Here is a 22,712-nt window from a genome sequence, read left to right on the forward strand (position 1 = left end):
GCGGCTTAACCCTTTCTGTCAACGTGTTACGCTTTGTATAAGATTTGTTGCAATTATATAACAGTGATAGCAATAATGATTTGCATGATTATATTTTAATTGGACAACATTACATCAACCCAAAAGAAAATATTTCATTTTAGTTTTCCCATTGGAAAAATGAAAATTTCCTGTGGAAGCTTTTGATATTGCAGATACATTTTCTGTCCAGCTCCTCCTCGCCCAAAACCCTACATTCCAATGGAAAAATCAGCACTGGCTGTAATAGGAAATAAGTGACAACCAAAAAAGTTTATATTGTTCCTTTTAAGTTAAACAATACTGTTTAGAAGAAATCATTTTATTGACTAGAGAATGTGTGATTGTAGAAGATGCTTGTTTATTTTACTGCCATAGTTTATTTTGGATTTTTTTTAATATTCAAACCTTGAAGTTGAAAAAAAAATACTAGTCAGAGCATGTTGTAAAACTATGCTAATCTGCAAGAAATGTGACTTACTGTGCCCCCTTCCCGAAAAGAAAATCACTATTTCTATTTCCATTTAGCCACATCCATAGGCTTGCAAAAGTGGCAAAATCATACATGTCAGTAAATGTTGAAGATCTTATGAAACACAGTATATCCATTTTACAGATGGGTAAATGGAAATATAGAGGCATGGAATAACAGCTGTTTAGCTTCACACAGCAATACATAAGAAATTAGGACTGAAAACAGAGTTAAAACATTGCATCCAGTTGAAACTGGAGGAGGCATTTAGGTAGAGAGAATGTAAGTATCTAATCAAAATAAAATGACATCTAAGAAAATAGAAAGAGGTCATTTAAAATAATTTGGTTCTAAAGTTTTCTGTATTGCTGAGCTTTCTGTAAATTTTTAGTAAAATAAGAGACCACAAATGACTTAATCAGATGTCCAAAGTCTATGGGGTTAAACCATACCCCATAGCAGTCACAAGGTACCTCCTCTGCTGTAAGAATGTTGAATCGGACTACTTTAAACCAAGTAATTTTGAACATGATTAATCTGAGTGATCTCATTAGTACCTTTTATTATGTAGCTTGTCACTACAAAGATAGAAAGTAAAAATAAGTGAAGATTCTGGCCTGCTTTGTTGGAAACAAGTTATACATGTTAGAAAACAAAATGATGAAAGATGCAATAAATATTTCACCTTTCAAAGATGGAAAAATTAAAACCCGTCCCTCAGTGACAAACTTGGCTGCACTGCCTTGATCAGAAAGAATTCACTGGAAAACAAGGTAAAACTGAGACATTGAAGCAATTATTAAAGGCAAATGAACATGATAAAGATAGTTGAGAAAGTCCAAAGACTTATCACTTAAAAAAGAAAAATTAATCTCTGTTTTGGACTCTTTCATGTACAAGTTATCATTGTGTTACTGTCTCATGTTTCAGGTAACTAACACTGAGCTGTGAGCATGATTTGATGGCAGCCTTTATAAACTGATCACAATAGGAATAGGACAATATAGTGAAAGAAGTGCAAGGCATTTCCTGATGATGAAATGGTTGGCTAGCTGAAAGTGATATGTACCATTAATTACAGCCAGTCATTATTGCCATAGAAATTCTGTGAACTAAGATTATTGCTATTAACATTTCAGAAAGAGAGTTCTTTCTTTTTCTCTCTCTCCCTCCTCCACCCTAATGCTTTTCACTACAATAGAAAACTATTGATTAGCAATATCAGTCACAGTGGACCATATACTGCCCCTAATCTGCATGTAACTGCCATTGATAGGAATAGGATATCTGTAATGGTAAGCATTTACTGGGCTTCTTACTACACTGCAAAGTCGCACTGCAAAGTCATAGCTAAAATATCGTTCTCTAGTTGTACTTGGATCCTAGTACTTAGACCCATATCTAGCAAAGCACTTTAGCACAACCTCAACTTTCAGCATATGTGTAGTCCTATGGAATCAATAGGACTATGCTCATTCTTTAGTTTTTTGCTGGATCAAGTGTTCAGGTACCAAGATTATATGTAACTCATAATTCTTGTAGATAGATTTCAGGGCTCGGCAACCTTTCAGAAGTGGTGTGAAGAGTCTTCATTTATTCACTCTAATTTAAGGTTTCGTGTGCCAGTAATACATTTTAATGTTTTGAGAAGGTCTCTTTTTCTATAAGTCTATAATATATAAGTAAACTACAGTTGTATGTAAAGTAAATAAGGTTTTTAAAATGTTTAAGAAGCTTCATTTAAAATTAAATTAAAATGCAGAGCCCCCCTCCCCCCCCAGACCGGTGGCCAGGACCAGGGCTGTGTGAGTGCCACTGAAAATCAACCATAGGTTGCCTACCCCTGGATTAGATACTTTTGAGGATCACAATAAGTGGAGCAATAGAATTAAAATGAAACTTATTGTATTGCTTAAACAAGTGTTGCCAACTATTTTGGGGAAAGTTATAAGGTGTGGTTTTACAGTCCCTTAAATTTTGCTGCACTGTGTGTACCCCCTAAAATTCAGTGTGACTCTTTTCCAAAACTGTAAATCCTGAGTGGGAGAGAGTTTGCTGAAAACTCTTTCTAGGTTTGCCAATTTTGAGCTCAAGGAATTTGTTTTAACCTATCAAGCCCGAAAGAGTTTGCTTTACCATCTCTCTGGTCATCTGAAGCTTTGGATAAATGGTGTGGTGTTAGAATGGTGTTGGCCAGCAGGTTAATTCTAAACTGCTAGTGTAGGCAAAGGCAACTCTAACATGTGCTAATCTAATTATATTGAAGCCTAGGCTCCCGCACTAGCTTCGACTTGACCAGCTCAGTGTATACTAAAGTCCACACTAGCATTTTAGAACATGGTGGGTAGCACCCTATAACATGCTACAGCACGTTTTAGTAAAGATGAACTCTGAGACTCCACTTTTCTTCCCATTCAGTACTGCCTCTGCTGAGAACAAATCTGAGCTACCTTGTCTAAAAGGGCAAAGGCTGCTGGCTGGCTGGTGTGAGTGGACTTTGCCTTTTGGAATTGCATCTCTACATTGGGCTATCACAGTGGTTCTCACTAGCCAATGGGGGCTGCGGGAAGCGGCGCGGGACAAGGGATTTGCTGGCCACTGCTTCCCACAGCCCCCATTGGCCTGGAGCAGCGAACCACAGCCAGTGGGAGCCGCGATTGGCCGAACCTGCGGATCCAGCAGGTAAACAAACCAGCCCAGCCCACCAGGGGCTTTCCCTTACAAGCGGTGGCCCCAGTTTGAGAACCACTGGGCTATCAGAACCCAGATCTATTAACTTGCTTGCATGCTGCAAAGCCCACCTATTTTCCAGGATTTTGGTGAAAGTGTGAGTTGAAGGCTGGAAGGTTCTACGTGCTCTGTAGAGGTGGCTATTTTCTTTGCAGATGGTTAATATTAAATTGTGTAATAAGGGCCTGCAGCACTGGATGGTTGCTTAGTAAATCTTGTACAAACTGAAATAAACAAGCAAGCCTGGGAGGAGCCTGTGTTTCCAAGCCTGTGATCTGGAGGTATCTTTGGGAGTGCCTGCAAGCCTCCCATTTAATATGTTCCTAGAAGATTTAAGGGAATACTGGGTTCAGGGGAGTGGCTGAGAGGATGAACTCCATTGGGATACTGCTAAAGTATCCTTGAAAAAGATGATTTATCCTTGGGGCTTATAAAAATACTTTGACAGTAACCTATTTATTTTTGTTACAACTGGACCAGGTTATTCTGCAAGCATCTGCCATTTGGTGCAAGGCAATTTGTGTCAGAGCTACCTATATATCCATAGACCCACCAACAGGCCTTTATTAGTCACCCCGTGCCCTCCATTTTAAATTTCCCCAGTTGAACACATTTTTAAGGAACAAAAATGTAAGCTTTTTTCCTCCCACAGTGTGCCGCTTTAGATAAACTTGATTGCCAAGTTTTGTTGTCTTGGGAGACAATTAATTTTTCTTTGGTTTAATTGAGAAAATGAATAGATTCTCCAGTCCCTCAAGACTCCTTCCTACAAGCACACAAAGCCTTGGGACACGGAGATTTATCACAGGCTCGGGGAGAACACATATGGCAGCCCCTTACTGAAATGCTGTCTGGGACTCAGTGGGTTTGTAACAACACCCAGAAGTTGGTTGACTTTCACCTGTTATCAGGTTTCATTCTACAAGTTTCATAGAAGTCAAATTAGAATTCTACAGAGAAAGCTGCTTGTGACCTTATTTTTAAATCATGACTGCATTTTATTGCTTTTCCACTGACTTGGCAGGTACTTTATTGACAGCAGTATACAAACTGGGGGAAATGTATAAGGATAGATAAAATATCCTCATACATAATTAGAATAAATGTTCTAGGTTATTTCTTATTGTCCATAAAACTTTGTGATGCTTTAACAAAAAGGTAAGGAAATAGGATATTTCATGTATTTCACAGAAAATAAAGTGAATGATGTGTAGGAAATAACATTGTACTCAGTGTGCCTTTTGCTAAAGGTTGTCAAGTTTTATCTGTCCTTACTAAGAAAAAGGATCCTGATCGTGTGTGTGTGTGTGTGTGTGTGTAAGAGAGAGAATAAAACACATATGTGATTAAAATCTTAAACACAAATGTAACTTTAAAAAAAAAATAGCCTCAAATATCAGTGGGTGTTATTTGTGTCTATTATAATAATACTCATGGTAAAAATGTGCGTGGTATATTTCAAAACCAATCTGGTCTGTTTGCTTTCAGCTCGATGACTCACTAAACCAGATTCGAAAGCTACAGCGATCTCTGGATGAGCAGACAGAGGCAAATGACAATTTACAGATTCAGCTTAATCATTTGAAAAGCAGGTCAGTGCTTTACCCTTTTAATACTTTGAATCTGGGCTGGAATATTAATAGAGGAAGATTAAGTGAAGATGCACTTTCATTGATGATCTGTCACATTTTGCATCTGCCTAGTAACTGTTGCAATTGTTTGGTTCCCCCTACATTTCTGGTTCATCTGAATACATTCAAACTCCTACTGTAATTTGGTTTTTAATCAGTCTGGGTGAGAATGGATAAACACACAAATAGGTGCCGTGAATCAGGAAAACAACAGGATACTCTGGGCCCCATGCTGGGGGGCAGTATGCACCACCCAGTGGGAGTGCTTAGTGTCTGACAGGCTCCACAGTGGAGTTTTTGACATGCAGAGTGGTAGTGCCTCCTGCGCTCCTCCTAAGTAGGGTAAAAAACATGCTTCACTCTGGCCTTCCCTTCTTCCCACAGCTCTTCCCTCCCATTACAGTGAGTAGGGTTCTAGCTCTCATTGCCAGGGATAAGTTACTCCACTCAGGATATGAAGGGACTGCAAGCGTGACTGATCCCTGCATGAGGGTGCATTGCGTGGTAGGGGAAAGTCTCCCTGTACCTCTCCTATACCCTTGTGCACCCACGTGTGAGTCTGTGTGCATTTATGTAAGTGGTGAGCATTCGTGTAGGACTGGAAATAGTGAATAGTAAGAAAAAAATCAATCAAAACTGTTTCTAGTAGACTGTGACCCCAACAGTCTAGAATGGAACCTGCCATTCTTGCAAAGATTACAGGAGCATACTCAATATTTTCATTGTTTATTTCATTATCCCACAGCATAGATGATATCCAAAGAAAATGTACAACTGACCCGCTTTTTTTCTGGGGAAATATATGATGCTCCATTAATTGTCCATTCTAAAGAGGCTACTTTAAAGTTTAGCTTTTTCTAGAAACACAAAGGTTGGTATAAATATGGTGTCAAACTGAAGCTGGAACATTCAAATATGTATATATTGCACCACCTTTGTTTCCTCCCAAGACTGCAAAATATACATATTGTGAAAACACATCTAACCCACCTATATAATGCATTTATATTTATAAAGCATCTCACGTGAACTTGAATGCTTTTCTTGGTTGGCAGTGAACATTTGTTCCATATTATGCAAGAGCTGAGAAGCCAACTTACATTTCAGAAAGTAGTACTTTTTGAATATATTAAGATTTTCCCTTTTTTGATGCTGCTGGTTAGCATGTTGGGGTTTAAGCATTACAGATGAAAGACAGATTATGGCTATTTGCTTGCTCACCCTAAACTAACTCTGAGCCTACCTTATGCCGTCACTTACACCTGTACAAAATGAGTGCAAAACACTAAATGTGTACTCATTCTACACTCAGATAAATGGCATCCCAAGATGCAAAGTACTGGAGAATTAGGCTTACAAGTGATCAATCAGGGATTTTAGGACGCTAGTGTACTTTGGTAAAGATAGTATTCAGTCATATTTTCTCATGATATATTTTAAAATATGCAAAGTTGGATATATTTTGAACCCACTCGTATGTCATGGGTTCAAGCTTTCCCCACAGAACCATGCTGCTTCAGGTCAGTCTTCCATTGAGAGTTTACTCCTTGCTGAAGTGAGTTAGAAACCACAACATTTTTAATCTTTTTCCTTCCTATCCTACCTTTGGATAAAAACAACCTCTAAGTGTCTGATCAGATTGTACCACTTAAAGTTACACTGAGGGTAAACTGTGGATAAAGAGGCTGAGGGGCTTTTGAGTTCTAAAGGTAACATAGGAGAGTACTAATGGTATATGTCACAGTTACGTGGCTAGCTGCACTTTGTCCCCTTTCTGGTATCTGAGTGCACCTCCATACATGGCAGTCTTTGTGCCTTTACTCTCCTGGGGTAGAATTTCAGAATTTTCACACTCTTGGGATGTCCTACCCAGATCCAAGCTTATCTGTGCCAACTGCTTATCAACATGCCCGCCCAACTGTACAATTGGGTTTCTTCCCTGTGACCGGGGATATAGGGTAAAATCACAAAGAGACTTAAGTGTTGCAGTGCTGACCACCTAACTTCTAAGTGCCTAGAAACAACACAGAAATCAACAAAGTCTGAATTAGATATAGGCTCCCTATACAGTGAATGGGGAGGAGATAAATACCTAAGAATGAAATCCACAAAAGCCAGCAAGCTAGACAGGGAGCTGCCTAAGCTAGCCAAAGACCGATGTAATGACTGGGGGGGAATCCTAAGCCCTACTCCCTCATGGAGATAGATGACTAAGTCCAGACTGCAGGGAGGTACCTCTCTCTGCTAGCGATCCATGAATGGGAACACCAAGTAGATTAGGTGCTTAAACCACTTCTTGAGGGAATGAGTTAAGTGCCTACCTCACTTCACACAAACTGTGGGGGCAGGAGGAGGAGGAGCCCATTTTATAATTCTTAGCCCAGTGGTTAGCTCACTTGCCTGGGATGTGGGAGACCCAAGTTCAGTTGCCCTCCCCTGGCAGGGAGACAATTTGAACAGGGTCTCTCCCACCCTTGAGGAGATTGCTTTAATCACTGAGCTATGGGATATTCTGATGGGGGGAGGTCCCTCAATCTTTCCTATTGAAGCTGTTTTACTGTGGGTTAAATACTAGTGATTGGAGCAGAAGGACTGGACCTGGGGTCTCCCACCTGGACCCAGGTAAAGGAAAGTGGTTATCATGGGTCAGAGTGACCTTGAGCAGATAATTGGGCTTAAGTATATAGGTAATGGGGCCCTGAACACTGTGAAGTAGTGAGAAAAAGCTACGTAGCATATAGGATACAGACCTGCAATCAGACAGAAATTGATGAGATTAAAAAGAGTATTAAGAAGGAGATGGCCTGAAAAAAGAGACTAGAAGACCCTCTGATGACATTGCAAGATGACCCAGACATAACAACCCAAAGAATAATGATTTAGCAGCTTACAGTGGGGCACAGAAAGGAATCCAATCTAACTTTACATCCGTATCCAGAGACTAGTGAGTCTGAAATGACTTCATATATTGTGGTTGTAAAGAATACCAAGATGACTACCCCTCTATATAGATAGAAGATTATTGTTAACTCATAATCAATTAGTAAGAATGAAAGTGTTCTGTATTCATATCCTGACAAGGAGATCTATCAGGCTGCAGAATGTTATTCCTTGGGAAGTGGTGCACATCCCATCACTTGAGAACAAGAGTTGGAATGGACTAACCAGTTCATCATATCTATAGGGAGCAATGTGATGTAGGAAATCATCTTGCATTGTCAGAGAGGTCAATGTTATAGGTTTATTGCATCATGCCTTAATTCCATGAAAATTGTTTGACCATGTTGAAAAACATTTTGTAATATTTCCAAAGCACTTCAAAATGTGGTTCCACTAGGCTGCCTTATTCTACAGTGGCAATTTTTTATGGGGCTTTTATGGATCATCTCCATAAAAACCTGAGTGATTGCCTTAAAATGCCAGGTCATCCCAATAAACATGATAGTATGTTCTTGACAGAGATCAATGTACAGCACACTAGACTGTGAAAGGTCAAGGAAACAGCATTGTGTCATGGTAATATAAACGTATTTTATTACACAATAAAATCAACAGCTACTCTTTTCTTTTTAACACTATGTCTGTATTTTATAGCTTTACCATGGAAATCCAAATATTACAGCTCTTCCAAGCTTTAAGCCTTATTAATGTTCCCTGTTTTTGTTAACGAGACAATTAGTAATGCACAAAATCATGAGAAAACCCTTCTCAAGGTTCAAAGTCCTTTAAAGAATTCCATTTCTAAATACTGCTGCAGGAATTTGGCCATACAATACTGACTAGCAGAGTCAGCTGGCCATTAGTTGCTTATAGGAATGTCCTTCATGTCAGCTACACTCTAGAAACTAGGTAGTATTAGTAAATTGGCTATACTACTACACCTGCTGCCACCAGGGTTCCCCTGTTTGAGTTGGTGCTTTTAGGAGCATCTGAGACTAAAAGGATTTAATAAGAAGATATTGGAACATAGATACTTTTAAACAGAAATAAGTTCTTTGGTGGTGGCCTGGTGGATTTCAGCCAATGAAGAACTGCAGATGTTGAAGAAGCTCTACCCCAACTAGGATGGTTCTGTGAAACAGCTACACTATTGATATTGCAGTTTCTATAGTGGGTTTGAAATCTGGGTCATTGTTGTGGTGGCTTAATCCCACCAGCCCCAAATGACCAACTGTGAACCAACAAGACTTTACATCTTTTAATCTTTGAGGCAGATTATCTGTCGAGCAATATTCACTTAATAAGAGTGAATAATAAAGGACAACGGAAAAGGAATCATTCTTAAACAGCTTCTTTTTTCAAAGCAATTGTGTGAAATATTTTAGGTACAGCTTTTCCCTTTTTTTCTTATTAAATATTTGTATGAAAAAACAATCTTTGTTTCATAAATACTTTTCTGGTGCTGTTTCTTATTTCTTGTATAAAGACATAAAGAAGTAACCTATTCTATGTTGTGATAACCCTACTGAACTACTGTGGAGATTGAGGTGATGTCACGAGGAGTTTAGAACTTCAGGAAGGGAAATAACAGAAAATGATGAGCATTTTAAATGTCAGACATAATGTCTACTTAAAATGTTTTTTAAAGTTTCCCATGGTACCCCTTCTGCTCTTAAGAGCAAGTTAATGCTTTATTTTGCACCAAGAGATGAATTCTTAATGTGATGGCCATTTCTGGCAGCAGATGTACAGAACAATATGGAGTACAGAAACATGCTCTGCAGACTATGCCGACTTACATGAATAAGTTCATATATGTCCTGACATACTGTGTATCTAGAAATCTCAGGTAATATATCTAACTTTCACAGCACACTAAATTACTTAATTGACAATTTCCTATCTCTCTTCATTCAGGGCTGGTCTACACTGGGGGGGGGGATTGATCCAAGATACGCAACTTCAGCTACGCGAATAGCGTAGCTGAAGTCAAAGTATCTTGGATCGAATTACCTGGGGTCCACACAGCACGGGGTCGAAGGCCGCAGCTCCCCTGTTGACTGTGCTACCACCGCTCATTCTGGTGCAGTTCCGGAGTCGACGGTGAGCGCGTTCGGGGATCGATATATCACGTCTTAATAAGACGCGATATATCGATCCTGGATAAATCAATTGCTACCCGCCAATACGGCGGGTAGTGAAGATGTACCCTTATACTCTTAAATTCCATAACTTTAAATAAAACACAGTTTTCTTGTTAATATTTATCCCAGTGGAAAACCTTTTTATACAGCACTATTATTAATAAAGCTTTCAAGATATTAGTTGACCAGTATCATGCTCATGAACTATGAGAGTTTTTGCATGAATTGCCATGTGCTTACAGTTCAGGTATTATGTAAGAGTACTTCAGGTGCAGCCATCTGTAAATATAACCATTTTTTTTAATTGAAATTTTATTCCCTTACTGTCAACCAGCCTGTAATTTTCCCCATGGTCTTTCAGCTGAAAGTGTGCTGTTGTTGCCATACAGTAGGTCAATTAAATATTACTAGTCCTTTAACACTCAGCTGACAGCACTGAGGAAATAATATTACAACAAAGAAACAACCTGTTTAAAATAAATCTGAAACAATGTTATCCTTCACTGAACAGAATACCATATTGAATCTATGGCTTTTTCTTTTTTCCTCAAGGGAAGCCAATTGACCTACTGTTATATGTTAGAAAAGGGGAATATTAAAGCACACCCAAGAGCATGTTGAGGCAACCTATCACTTGTTTTCTCTATTTAATTGTTTCCTGTGACATTGACAATGCAACTAATATTTTGGGAGACCCATATCCAGGCATAGACTTGGAGTGCTAGGAATTATTCATTCTTGCCACAGTTAGTAATGGTTGAATGAGGAAAGCATGATTTAGACATTTTTGTTTATAGCCATGTTGGTCTCCCTTCATGGGATCCCAGAGCCCAGGCTCCAGCCTGCACCCAAACATCTAACCCACAATTAAACATCCCCGTAGCCCGAGCCCCACAAGCCTGACTCAGCTGGTATGGGCCAGCTGCGGGTGTTCAATGGCAGCATAGACATACCCTCTGAGTAGCTTTTCCAGACCTGAAGAAGAGCTCTGGGTAGCCCGAAAGCTTGTTTCTTTCACCAATAAAAGTTGGTCCAATGAAAGATATTATCTCCATTCCATCTTTTGTCTCTAGGCATTTTTTGTTGTTGTTTTGGTTAGGTCTTTTAATTTCTGTTGGGATTTATTTTTTAGAATAGTTCTATTTTATTTTATGAACACGTAAGTGACAACTGTCAATCTATTAGATTGACTCTGTGCCACAAAATATTTTCTTGTTTTTTGAGAATCCTGTCTGTGCAGCATACACTTGGTTAGCATATTTCTGCTTGGCTCTTGCAACATAGACTGAAAAAAGGGTGGACTTTCTATAGCCAAAATGAATATGTCCTCACCATTCAGTACGTTCCATTGAATTCAGTATGGTAGCCCTTTGAGTAACTACTCCTTAATGTAAGGGGTTCAAAACGTGGCCCTTACACAATAGGTTTTGTGGACAGCTTCATCTGACATTCTGGCAAATGTAAGTGTTCTAAGATTGACATGCTTTGTGATGCTACGCCTGTCAAAGGAGCTTCAAATGTTTTTAAATGATTTGTGCTAACCCTTTGGCTTCTGACTCTGCACCATACATTTTTACCATAAACTTCTACTGAAAATCTACTGAGATTCTGGAGAATAAGATATAAGCTCAGCATCATAGTTGGTATATTTCTTCATGGTCCACTTGATAGGACACTGAACTAAGATTCAGGAGGCCTTGATTCTGTTCTTGGCTCTGCCATTGACCTTGGATGAGTCACTTCACTTCTATTTCTCATTTTTGTCCCCCTTCCAGCTTCTATCTGTTGTCTCTTATTTAGATTCTAAACTCTTCAGGGCAAGAACTGTCTATGCATTTTTACAGCACTTAGAGCAATGGGACCCTAATTTCAGTTGTGGCCTCGGGTTACTTCCATGGTAAAAATAACAATAATTAATATCAAATATGATTGATTCAAGGAATTAAACAAAAACAACCCCCCCCCCCAAAAAAAAAAAAACCACCCCACCCCACAACCCCCGGCAGTGTGAGAGGACTGCTGCAAGATAAATTCTAGAGTTAATCAGCCCTACACCAAGTCTGAAATCACAGCTTGAGTTTGAAAATAATTCAATATTCATATGAGTTTTATTCAGATACTTCAGTGATGAGTGTATAAGAAACTAAATGAAATTAAATAGAAAAAAGGTAAATATGTATAACTTGAAGTTTACACATTCATTCACTTTCACTTAGTAGAAACATACCCTTCTCCTCTGCTTCATTGTTGTTTCCCTCGAGTTTTGCTGCCTTCCCATTGTACTCTTTCTAATTATCCCTTAACTTTACGTTAAAACCTTACTTAATGCCTGCCCCCCCACACCCCAAGTTAGCTGAGCTTTGGTTAGCTGGGAGATTTAGTTATGTGCATGGAATTGCACTGAGTGCAGATAACCCTGGTATTTTCATCCTATCCCGGGGGGAGGAGGATGAACTGGAACTTGATGTAGTTGACTGCTTAACTCCCATGTTGTACTGCATTTTGTTATCTGAGACTTTAGAAGTCCTCCAAAACCTTCCAATAAACAGGCTCTAATGTACTAAATTATCTTTGTCTCTCTAATATAACATAGTGTCTTGCATTTGAGAATTGCTTTGAAAATATAGGGCCTGGTAAAAGCTAGTGCAATACTTTTGACTTCAGTGGAGTTGTATCTGCTTATGCCAATGGAGGATAGCCCATTTTTCAATTTATATATTATATTTTTAATGTGATGATACAGTAGCTAATCTGTTTTACTCAATTTGTCAGTGTTGTTGTGGCTGTTTCATTAATAATGTATAAACGGTATTGCTTGTTAACTTTGAGAGTTTGAAAAGGAAAAGCAATGAATGCTCTGGATAATTGCAGAATATATACATGCTGATAGTTGTTGTTGCTAATAACCCTTGAATTTAATGTGAATTTAAATGTCAGAATACTTATATAAAATATTAACTGTGAATATGTATGTTTACATTATGAACTATATCTGTTTCCACAAGCTAGTTATCAGAGGAAAAAGGGGTATGGGGAGTTATTGTGATGAAGTACTTTTAAAAATTGATTTGCAAGGAAATGTGGCCTTACTTGGGGTTTGCTTGCTACAAATACTTCTAATAATTCACTGCATAGTACTGATGGAGAAATGAGAAGCATAAGAATGCATTATGGAAATATGCTGTCTTGGGAAAATATTTTGCCTAATCAAGGCTACCAACTGTACAGAGCTGTTTTTCATGTACAATCTATAATATAGGTATTGAAAAGTTGCACATTCTCGATCAATATATAATAAAAGGATTTATGAATGAATTTGTATAAGATTTGAATGTAACAGTATTAATATCTGTGGTGGTATTGTAAACATATTCCTGAAGGATTTTTTAAAAAATCATTGCAGTTATAATTATAATCATGGCTAGGTGAAGCGCTTCAGATAAAATAAGTACTCTTCTAAATCATTGCCCAAAACTCCAACCACTTTTAGTTTTTGAAATGTTCAACTGTGGGATCCCTTCAGAATGTTATCCTCACCCTCCTATCCCCTCCCCCATTAGTTAACATGTGGTACATCTTGGAAGGGGAGACTACAGCCTGATAAACGTACCTCTCTCAAATGAAAATTTGCCTCCTCAGGGGGCAAAAAAGTTGATGCCCTCTCTTATAGTATAGGGCCTCAATGCTGGTAGGATCACTGCTGCCTATTCCTGTTTCAGATGGGAGACAGCTGGTTCATCTCCTCTCTAATGACTTTGTGCAATTGAAATAGTCTTTGCCATTGAAACTGTCTTTTTCTTAAAACAATTAGTCGTTTTCTGGCATAGTGGACCTGTTTCATGAAACTTATGTTTCTTTAAACGTCGCACAAATTAAAAGGAAAATTACACCCGGAGCCCAGTTTTCAAACATGGGTCACTCAAACAGTTACCTAAATATAGATATTCAGATCAGAGCCTGATCCAAAGCCTTTTGAAATCAGTGGAAAGACTGTCATTGTTTCCTTTAAGTTTTGGATTGGACACTTGAGCACCAAAATGCATTTTCTAGAATCCAGATAGTATATGTCTATCCTATCTTTAGACTCTTTGAAAACTGGACTCTCCAAAAGCCAATCTGCCTGTAGTGTCATACTGAGTTCAGCATTGACAGTGCTGCTTCCAGTGACAATATGCACTAATGGTGTATTCTGTAAAGAGAGATTTCCTTTTTGTGTTCACTTAAAGTGTTAGATTTGAACATAAACTGCAGTATGGATTCAATTTTGAACTGTTATGTTTGCCTGATTTATTTTGAAGTTTATAGTGAAAAGTGGTTCCCTATGTCTCCTATAACAAGCAGTTTGAAAATGCAATATGTCATGCAATACTGCATTATGATTTTATTCAGTGTTTTTAATTTGACATAAAATACCATTTTGTTAGCAAACCCAAAAGATATTTGTAAAACATCATTTACCAGCAACACGCTATTGAAATGTGGCATCTGCTTTACTTAAATAAACTTAAGTCTGCATTTTTACTTCCAAATTGTGATATAGATAGCTAAATACAATATAGCTAAATAAACATATTCCCTACTAAGAAGTAAGAAGATAATTGTTATAATGCAATCATTATAGCCTGAGTTTATAGTTGTAAATCGAATGTCATACCAAATGGGAATTATGTCTGTTACCAGATCACGAACCTAATACATTGACTGATCAATACATCAGGGCCTAATTCTATTGGGGTGCCAAGCTTCCAGGGACTCCAGTAAGAATGGATAAGCCTCAGTAGCCCACAGACTCAGTGTTCCTGCATTAAGTCTTTTCTATATTTTTTCTGTGTTAACTTGATTTAAGCAATAAAGAAATAAACCTGCTAAGATTAGATTTACTCTTCACCACCCATTGCGGAAGTTTTCTCTGTAATAGAAACTAGCTCATGGGTTACATATATCAACAGTTTTGAATACTTTATAGTCCTTTACTATCTCCAATTTACTCTTATTCACAGGGAACAACAACAATTGTAGCTAACCATTTTTCTATTCAGTAAGGTCAAGCACATCATAAATACATGACTTGTACTCTTTTGAGAGTTTGCTTCATGGTCCTGTTGCTCTTATAACATATCTCAGCAAGGTCAGCCAGTGGGCTGCATATCTCTGCAGGCATTTTATCTCACTTTAGAAAGGACACCGATGATAAATCATCCAGAAACCCCTTCATTCCCAATTTCTCATTAGGTCTCCATTCTGCGAGCAGGCTTGACAATTTTATAATAACCAATTGTGTGTCCAAGGGGGGAGAGAGGGGTTGCAAGAGAGAGAGAGAGAGTATTATTATTCCTTTTACTTCAGGGTCACAGCCCATGAAATGCACCTGTGAGAACCCTTTGAATTATGATTAATCAGTGGGATATCTCTGAAGATTAAGATCACTTACTGATAGCATTTGGTCTGTTTACACTATTGATATATTGCCATACCTATATTCTTACAAACTGTTGTTTTTAAATACAGAACTGCAAAAATGGAAAAAAACACCATATGAAATTTATAAACTTTTAATATGAACAGTATTAAAATGCCCATGTTTTAGCCATTTTAATGGATAAGTTTAGAACTGTACACCTTCTTAATGCTAACCCTCTTAATTAATGATCAGATTCTTGTTTCCCAATCCAAACACACATGTAGGTAAAGTATGATTATTGTTATGACTTGGGTTATATTTCAAAAGTAGCCTTTAAGTTTTTTTCATGGTCAAGAAATTGGGTTTGCATACTGAAATCAGAGATTTGGGGAACCTTAATTTAGAGGCCACATTCAGAGCCCATGCAAAACTGAGCTATCTTTATGACTATAACTAGCTCTGTCTTCATAGAGCATCTTTGAACATCAAAGAAAGTGGCATTTGAGATTGTAAGGTCCAAGTCTTCTAAGCTACTTTTATATATAATAAAACAAGACATATTCAACATAGGTGGTCAAAAATGTTCCATCAACAGTTGTTTTGGCAGAAATAGTTTTGTGACAAAACTGAAATTTTCATGAAAATATTTGCAATTTCATTGAAAATATTCAGTTTTTTGTTGAAATGTCAAAAGTTTTTTTTAAAGCATATATTTTCATTTTAAAACTGGAAAAATGCAGTTCATTTCTGCCAGAAAAAACAACAAAGATGGGTTTTGGTTATTGAAAACCCAAAAATATTTAGTTTTTCTACAAAAACCTGAAAACAGTGATGACAATTCTGGTTTACCCCCTGCCAACCTGACACACACCTTGTTGAAATTTTCTGGGGATGGGAGTGGAATTCCTAACCAGCTCTATTGTGCACTTCATTTTCAAACTAGGTAAAAATAAACACCTGTATGTCTCTACAACTTTTTCTACACCACTCAGTATGAGTGACAAATAGGTGTTTTTCCCCCATATAGGCTCCAATCCTGTGAACATTTCCCTTGTTTTCATTGACCTTTGTATGCTGAAGTCCCATTTGTATGCATAATTTTGGAGAAATATTTGATGGGCAATTTTTATTCTAAAAATCTTGACTAAGAAAAGTTCAATTTCTTATAAATGTGTGTTACAGTAGGAATGTAATATCTCATTTCCCAGAAGCTGATTTCCATAGAGAAGCAGACTGATGGCAAAATGGAGGTATGTGACTGCACTTTGGTAGCATTGCAAGGGAAAATTACAGACACATTTGCACCCCCTCCTTAAAGTGTTTGACAACAGAGCTGGAACAGTGAAATAGGAAACAGAAGACTGAGTCAGTTTCACATATTCATAGGTTCCAAGGCCAGAAGGGACTGTTATGATCATCTAGTCTGACCTCCTGTATAACACAGGTCATAGCTTGTATGGGCACTGTTTCCCTTTGCTCATGCAACCAGGCTGTCAGTGCAGATTTCTGCTTGATTAAATAACATGAGAGCAGAAAAGATTATTACATTTAGATGGCATTGAGTGGTTTGTCCTTCAAAGTTCCCTGAATTCAAGGCAAGGAGAGAGAGACTGGAGAAGAATTTTTAATTGAATTTTCTCAATCCTCAAAATATCTTTGGGGAATGGGTATAGGTTCAAGTGAAATATGGGGTGGGAGTTTTTATTTTATATTTTCACGAACCAGTTTACCCGTGCCTCATTATTTACAGCCATGGATGTATGAATACAAAGCAGCTCAGGCAGCCCAAAAAACAAAAACCTCAGCAAATATGAACCCCCCCCAATCACACTCATTACAGTACCAGTCTTCTTTTATGACAAACTTCTTCGCAGTTTTAATGCATCAGTTGGCTGTAAAGGGAGCATAAAGAAAATCTCCTCACTGTTGCCTGAGTCCTTCATGTCACAAAGGAATTAAAATAAAAATTATATTTAATCAAGACTCATGAATGCATAATCAGATTGTACATTAAATCTTAATGACTTTTTCTGAAATATAACCAAATAATTCAGAATCATTGTTGCAGTGAGGTAGTACTTACATTAGCATGACTGAGGCTAGTAATTAGAATATTTCATAAAATGCTTCTAGTATGGTCAACATCCACCTTTTTTTAGCCCTTTATTATTCCTTCATCTTTTATGTATGAAAGTTCTTCATATTTTTTTATATGAAAGTTGTGTGGGGAAAAAACACTTAGACTTTCTTTACAAGTTTAGATCTCTCTGTCTGATATTCATCTTTGTGTAGGCAGGTCAGCTATTGTGCAGTTTTGTGACCTGATTTTCTCTAAAATGAAATGCACCTCATAGCAAGAGAATGAGAAGGTGCTAGTAGTTTCTGAACATATTCTCACTTCTCTTCCAAAGCTGCAAATATCTAATGGACTTGATCCTGAAAGGTGCTGAGTTGGCTCTACTTCTTTTGATTTCAGAGGGTGCTTAACAGCTGCTGGAGGGTTAATCTGTGGGTTTACAGGATGCGAGTAGCTTGCTCTGCAGTAATATCCCATAGGAACTACAAGGAGTCTGGTGGCACCTTAAAGACTAATAGATTTATTTGGGCATAAGCTATCTGAAGAAGTGAGGTTTTTACCCACGAAAGCTTATGCCCAAATAAATCTGTTAGTCTTTAAGGTGCCACCAGACTCCTTGTTGTTTTTGTAGATACAGACTAACATGGCTACCCCCTGATAATTGATCCCATAGGAACATTGCTTCAGTGCACTAAACATTTCCTAGTGCACTCCTGTTTCAAACAGCAATACCTCAAAGTGCTACAGAACTTTTAGTGCACTGTAGCAAGAGTCTCATGGCATGTTACTGCACATCAAGCTAGTGCATTGTAGATTCACATCCTGGCTTGCTGCACACTAAGGCTATGTACACACTACAGATTAAGTCAGCATAAGTTATAAACCACCTCCTGAGCAACATAAATTACATAAACCTAAGTGCCGGTGTGGACAGCACTATGTCCTGCTGACAGAGCTACCGTCACTAGCGGAGGCTTGAGTAATTAAATCAATGGCAGAGCTTTCTCCTGTTGGCTTAGAGCATCTGTACTAGCAGTGCTACGGTAGTGCAACTGCACTACTATAAGCTCTGTAGTGTAGCCATAGTCTAAACTCACCATGTAGACAAGCCCTGCATCTCAAGGGATAAAAAGCTAAGTGAAGAATAGCCATGTGGAAATGGGGATGGTGTACATCATATTACAACATTCTGAAACTCTTGTTTAAACATAATTCTTAGAAGTCCAGAGTAGCTCATAAGCAACAAAGAGTCGAAACATCAGCACACAATTCAAGCCACCCTCGTATCTGCTTACTGATAGTTTACTTTCACTATACGTTTGGCCACTTTTCTCTTTGGGCTCATTTTTCAACATCCTTACTCATGCTGCATAACACTTCACTATTTGAGTAGCACCACTGAGTTAAATGGGGCACTTTCTTGTTATGGTACTACCCAGCTTGAATAAGATTGAATAGGACTCAAATATGCCAACAACATCTTATATTTACCTCCTCAAAGAATGAGTGTGTGGTGGTAGAAATAGGCAGTCAAGGTTCATAAATTTTATGTAAAGCCACTTAGAAGTTATAAAAGGAGATAACCAATGTGGTTCTTGTCGGTGGCACAGGGCAGAAAGCCCACTTAAAGTGAATAATGGTAATGAACTCCAGCCAAGGAAAATTATCACTAATATTTTCAACTAAGATTATTTTCATCAGCACTGGCTATATTACAAAGCACCTGCCAAATTATGATTTTTGCCGAAAATAGAAATTTCACAACTTTCAACATTTTCTGCAAACTCTTCTATAAATTGAAGTCAGTGGGGCTACTTGTGTGAGTAAACGAGTGTCAGTGTGAGTAAGCAGCTCATAATTTGGCCCTCAAGAAAAGCAATGTCTGTGAATAAGGCTATAACACTTACTTCCTTCCATGTGTTTTTGTTTGATCCACAAGATAAGCATATTTGGTTTTACTCTTGTTTTATTCGTAATTTTTTTTTTTAAACTTAAGGACATATTCTGATACCTTTTCTCCCTTGGAATAGTATCCACTCCATGAATGGTGCCATTGAAATCAACAGGAGTACTTGTGGAGTTAGATGTTGCCCTGCATTAATAAGAGTATCAAAATCAGTGCCCTAGTGTTATCCTTATCTCTGCTGAGTGTTTCATTTCTCTACAGATACATTACTCTAATTTATTTTAATTAAACTTCTCAACATGAATGAGTGGGTCAGAATCTAGCCCTCATAGATTTCATGTCAGAAGTAGGTCTTGAGGAGGGATTTATTATAATAGTTTATTATGTATTGTTAATTCTTATGCTGCAAAATGCCTCTAAGTATGATGCAGCTACAACTGGAAAGTCTTAGTAGGCTAATAGTTATCTGACTGATGATTAAAAATTGCATTTTTAATGTTACTTTTAATGCTATTGTCGTCACATCTGTCAAGTACAATAAAGAACCCTGGCCATGCAACTTGCTTACATTGTCAAATGTAAGTACAAATGTATTGATCCAATCAAAGATGATTTTCTTGCCACCCAGCTGATGTACAATGTTTGTTTCCATTTATTAAAATATACTATAATCTTCGTTGATATACGATTGAATCATTTATCAAAAGGACAAGTTAATTGTTACCAGACAAAAGGCACTTTTTGATAAATGCAGTTTTTAAATGTGCACATACTGCAGCAGACACTGATGATCCAAAATAGATACTTTAAGTACACCAGTGTAAATATTACTTATCAACATTATAGGGATATTACTGGTGTGATCCTGCACTCCTTTCTCAGGTAGAATTCCTCTTGTCTGCAGTGGGAAGTCTAACTAAGGAAGGAGTGCAGAATTGTGTCCTAAGACTGCTTGGGAAATAATAAATCAACAGCAACAAATGCAAACAGTTCTTATTTTATGTAACACATTAATGCACTTTGAATGTGTGAGTTTGTTTCCTCTTTTCCCCCAGAGTGTTTAAGTCTTTTCTTCCTAGGTAAAGAAAAGGAATTATTTTAATCAGCCTTATTAGAGATCTGGTGCATAATTTACCTATTAAAAATGCGGGGGGGGGGGGGGGGGGGAGGGGGAAAGATTATGAACCTTGTTGCTCTTGTATAACTTGTATCAAGATAATAAAATCCAGAACTCAATTTTACCTAGCACTATTTCTTGTAGTTACAGTAAACTCTGATCTAAAGAGGATTTATAAAGGACATTCATAGGCAATCAATGATTGAGCAATTCACAAATGGTGCAATAGTTTAGTTTTCCTTTTTCTTTTATTGACATCACTCCCTATAGGACTTTCAACAATGTTTATTATGCACATGTACATTTTAAGACAGTATAATCAGATGCTTAATGAACACTTTTTTTCTTTCTCTGCTGCTATAGCAGAAAGTGTATATGAAAAAAACACGAATTTACTTAATTTGTACTCAAATGAGAAGTGAAAAATCTTGCAAATACCCATGCAAATATTTATTTTCTCGTGAAGGCTTGCCCCTTAAGTGTTCCCACAGCCATCTTGAACCTCTGATTTCCCTTTTCCTCTGTGTATATGTATTTTTTAAAAAAATTAGGCTTCCAATCAAGAACAAGAATATACCATGTGACCAATCACACAACTTGACTGATAACAGTGAAACGTTATTCACATGGTGGATTGGCAAGACACAGTCAGAGTAAATAGATCCAGAACAATCTGTATGGTGAAATACATTCTCATGACACGTTCATTAAACAATTGTAAATAAAAAGCCAATTTGTAAAAATCAGTCTATCTGCAGATAATTTGGAATAGCAAAAACTGGTTGTTTTTCTCCAATTAGCTACACATTGTTTACCCAGATTTTCTGTTGAATAGTACAGAATCCATAAATTCTTTTGCTTATTATTTGGGATTTGTTCAATTACTTCATTTCATTTGGAATTATCTTTGCATATCTAATTGTACACCCACATTCCACACCTTTTGCAGATACATTCTGGATCACACTATCTGTTGGCATTATGAGGGTGTAATCATACCATACATCCCAGATTGGCTGTGCATCTGCAAATGTGCAGTATGAATATCTATAGTTCTCCCTGCAAATACAATTGAAAAAATTTCTGTTTAGAAATCTAAATTTAATTTTAGAATGTAGACACTCTTTCTCTACAAACTACTCTGAATGTTTAGTGTCAGGTTTGCTCTATATTAATAATTGGCCAGTGTCAGGTTTGCTTTATATGAGTAATTGCCATATACTATGATTAATATTTCAGACTTATAAAAAATAAGTTGCTGCTTAAAATCATCTAAACCAATACTGCCATTATATTGTTACTGCATTCTTAACACTAATCCCTTTCAAAAGAAACATAGTCAGACTTTGATTGCCTTAGCACAGCGTGAATAATTGAAATGCACAGATTTTGAGATTCATGCCAACAGATACTTGACTGACCGTATACTCTTAATGTCAATTTGTAACTCCAAGGAGCTGTATTTTTTTCACTGCCATTTAGGTTCCATCAGTACTTAATTTGTAATGAAAGAGGTGCTGGGGTCAAGCAATTAGGTGCTGTGGTGCAAGCAATTTTTTACTTTCCTAATTGACGTGGCAAACCTAGAGGCGCCAGGGCTGATCCCTGGCAAACCCTGGCACAAATTAAGCACTTGGCTCCATCTAGCAAAACATTTATATACAGATTTTATGCGCGTGCATAAATGCTGCATTGGATTAGATCTTTGTTCTGCAGAAAATAACTTTTTTTCCAACAGCATTTAACATATACAATCTTAGAGAGAAAAAAAAGGTTTCATGTTGACTAAAACTGAAGCATCTTTCAGACATAGTTAATAGTGCATGGCTACATTGATTATTTAATGCTGTTCCTAATAGGTGAAAATGTGCTCATTTTGTATATGTCAGTGGTTTTCAACCTTTTTTCATTTGTGGACCCCTAAAAATTTTCAAATTGAGGTGTGGACCCCTTTGGAAATTTTAGACATAGTCTGCAGACCCCCAGGGGTCTACGGATCACAGTTGAAAACCTCTGGTATATGTCACTTGTTGGGCTACTTCTTTCCCTACTGCTTTGCTGGTTCAATATTTTGATTCAACATTTCAACTCTTCCTCCATTTAACTTCTCACTTGGGTGTGCAAATAATACATTTTAGCCATCTGAGTCTGATTTTTGTTAAGTTTGAACACAAAATGGGTTTCATTAATGTGAAATGTGCATAGGGTGACGAGATGTCCTGATTTTATAGGGACAGTCCCAATGTTGGGGTCTTTTTCTTATATAGGCTCCTATT

General features: G+C 37.5%; 1 protein-coding gene across 1 annotated transcript in view; it reads left to right on the forward strand.

Moving 5' to 3' along the window:
* Window positions 1-22,712, forward strand: part of CCDC102B (coiled-coil domain containing 102B) — a 374,548-nt gene that overhangs the window by 281,345 nt on the left and 70,491 nt on the right. The window contains exon 8 of the mRNA XM_054017032.1: window positions 4,709-4,812. Within this exon, the coding sequence (XP_053873007.1) occupies window positions 4,709-4,812 (104 nt within the window). The remainder of the gene's footprint in view (window positions 1-4,708; window positions 4,813-22,712) is intronic.

Source organism: Malaclemys terrapin, chromosome 2 (assembly GCF_027887155.1).
Source record: "Malaclemys terrapin pileata isolate rMalTer1 chromosome 2, rMalTer1.hap1, whole genome shotgun sequence".
Classification (NCBI taxonomy): domain Eukaryota; kingdom Metazoa; phylum Chordata; order Testudines; family Emydidae; genus Malaclemys; species Malaclemys terrapin.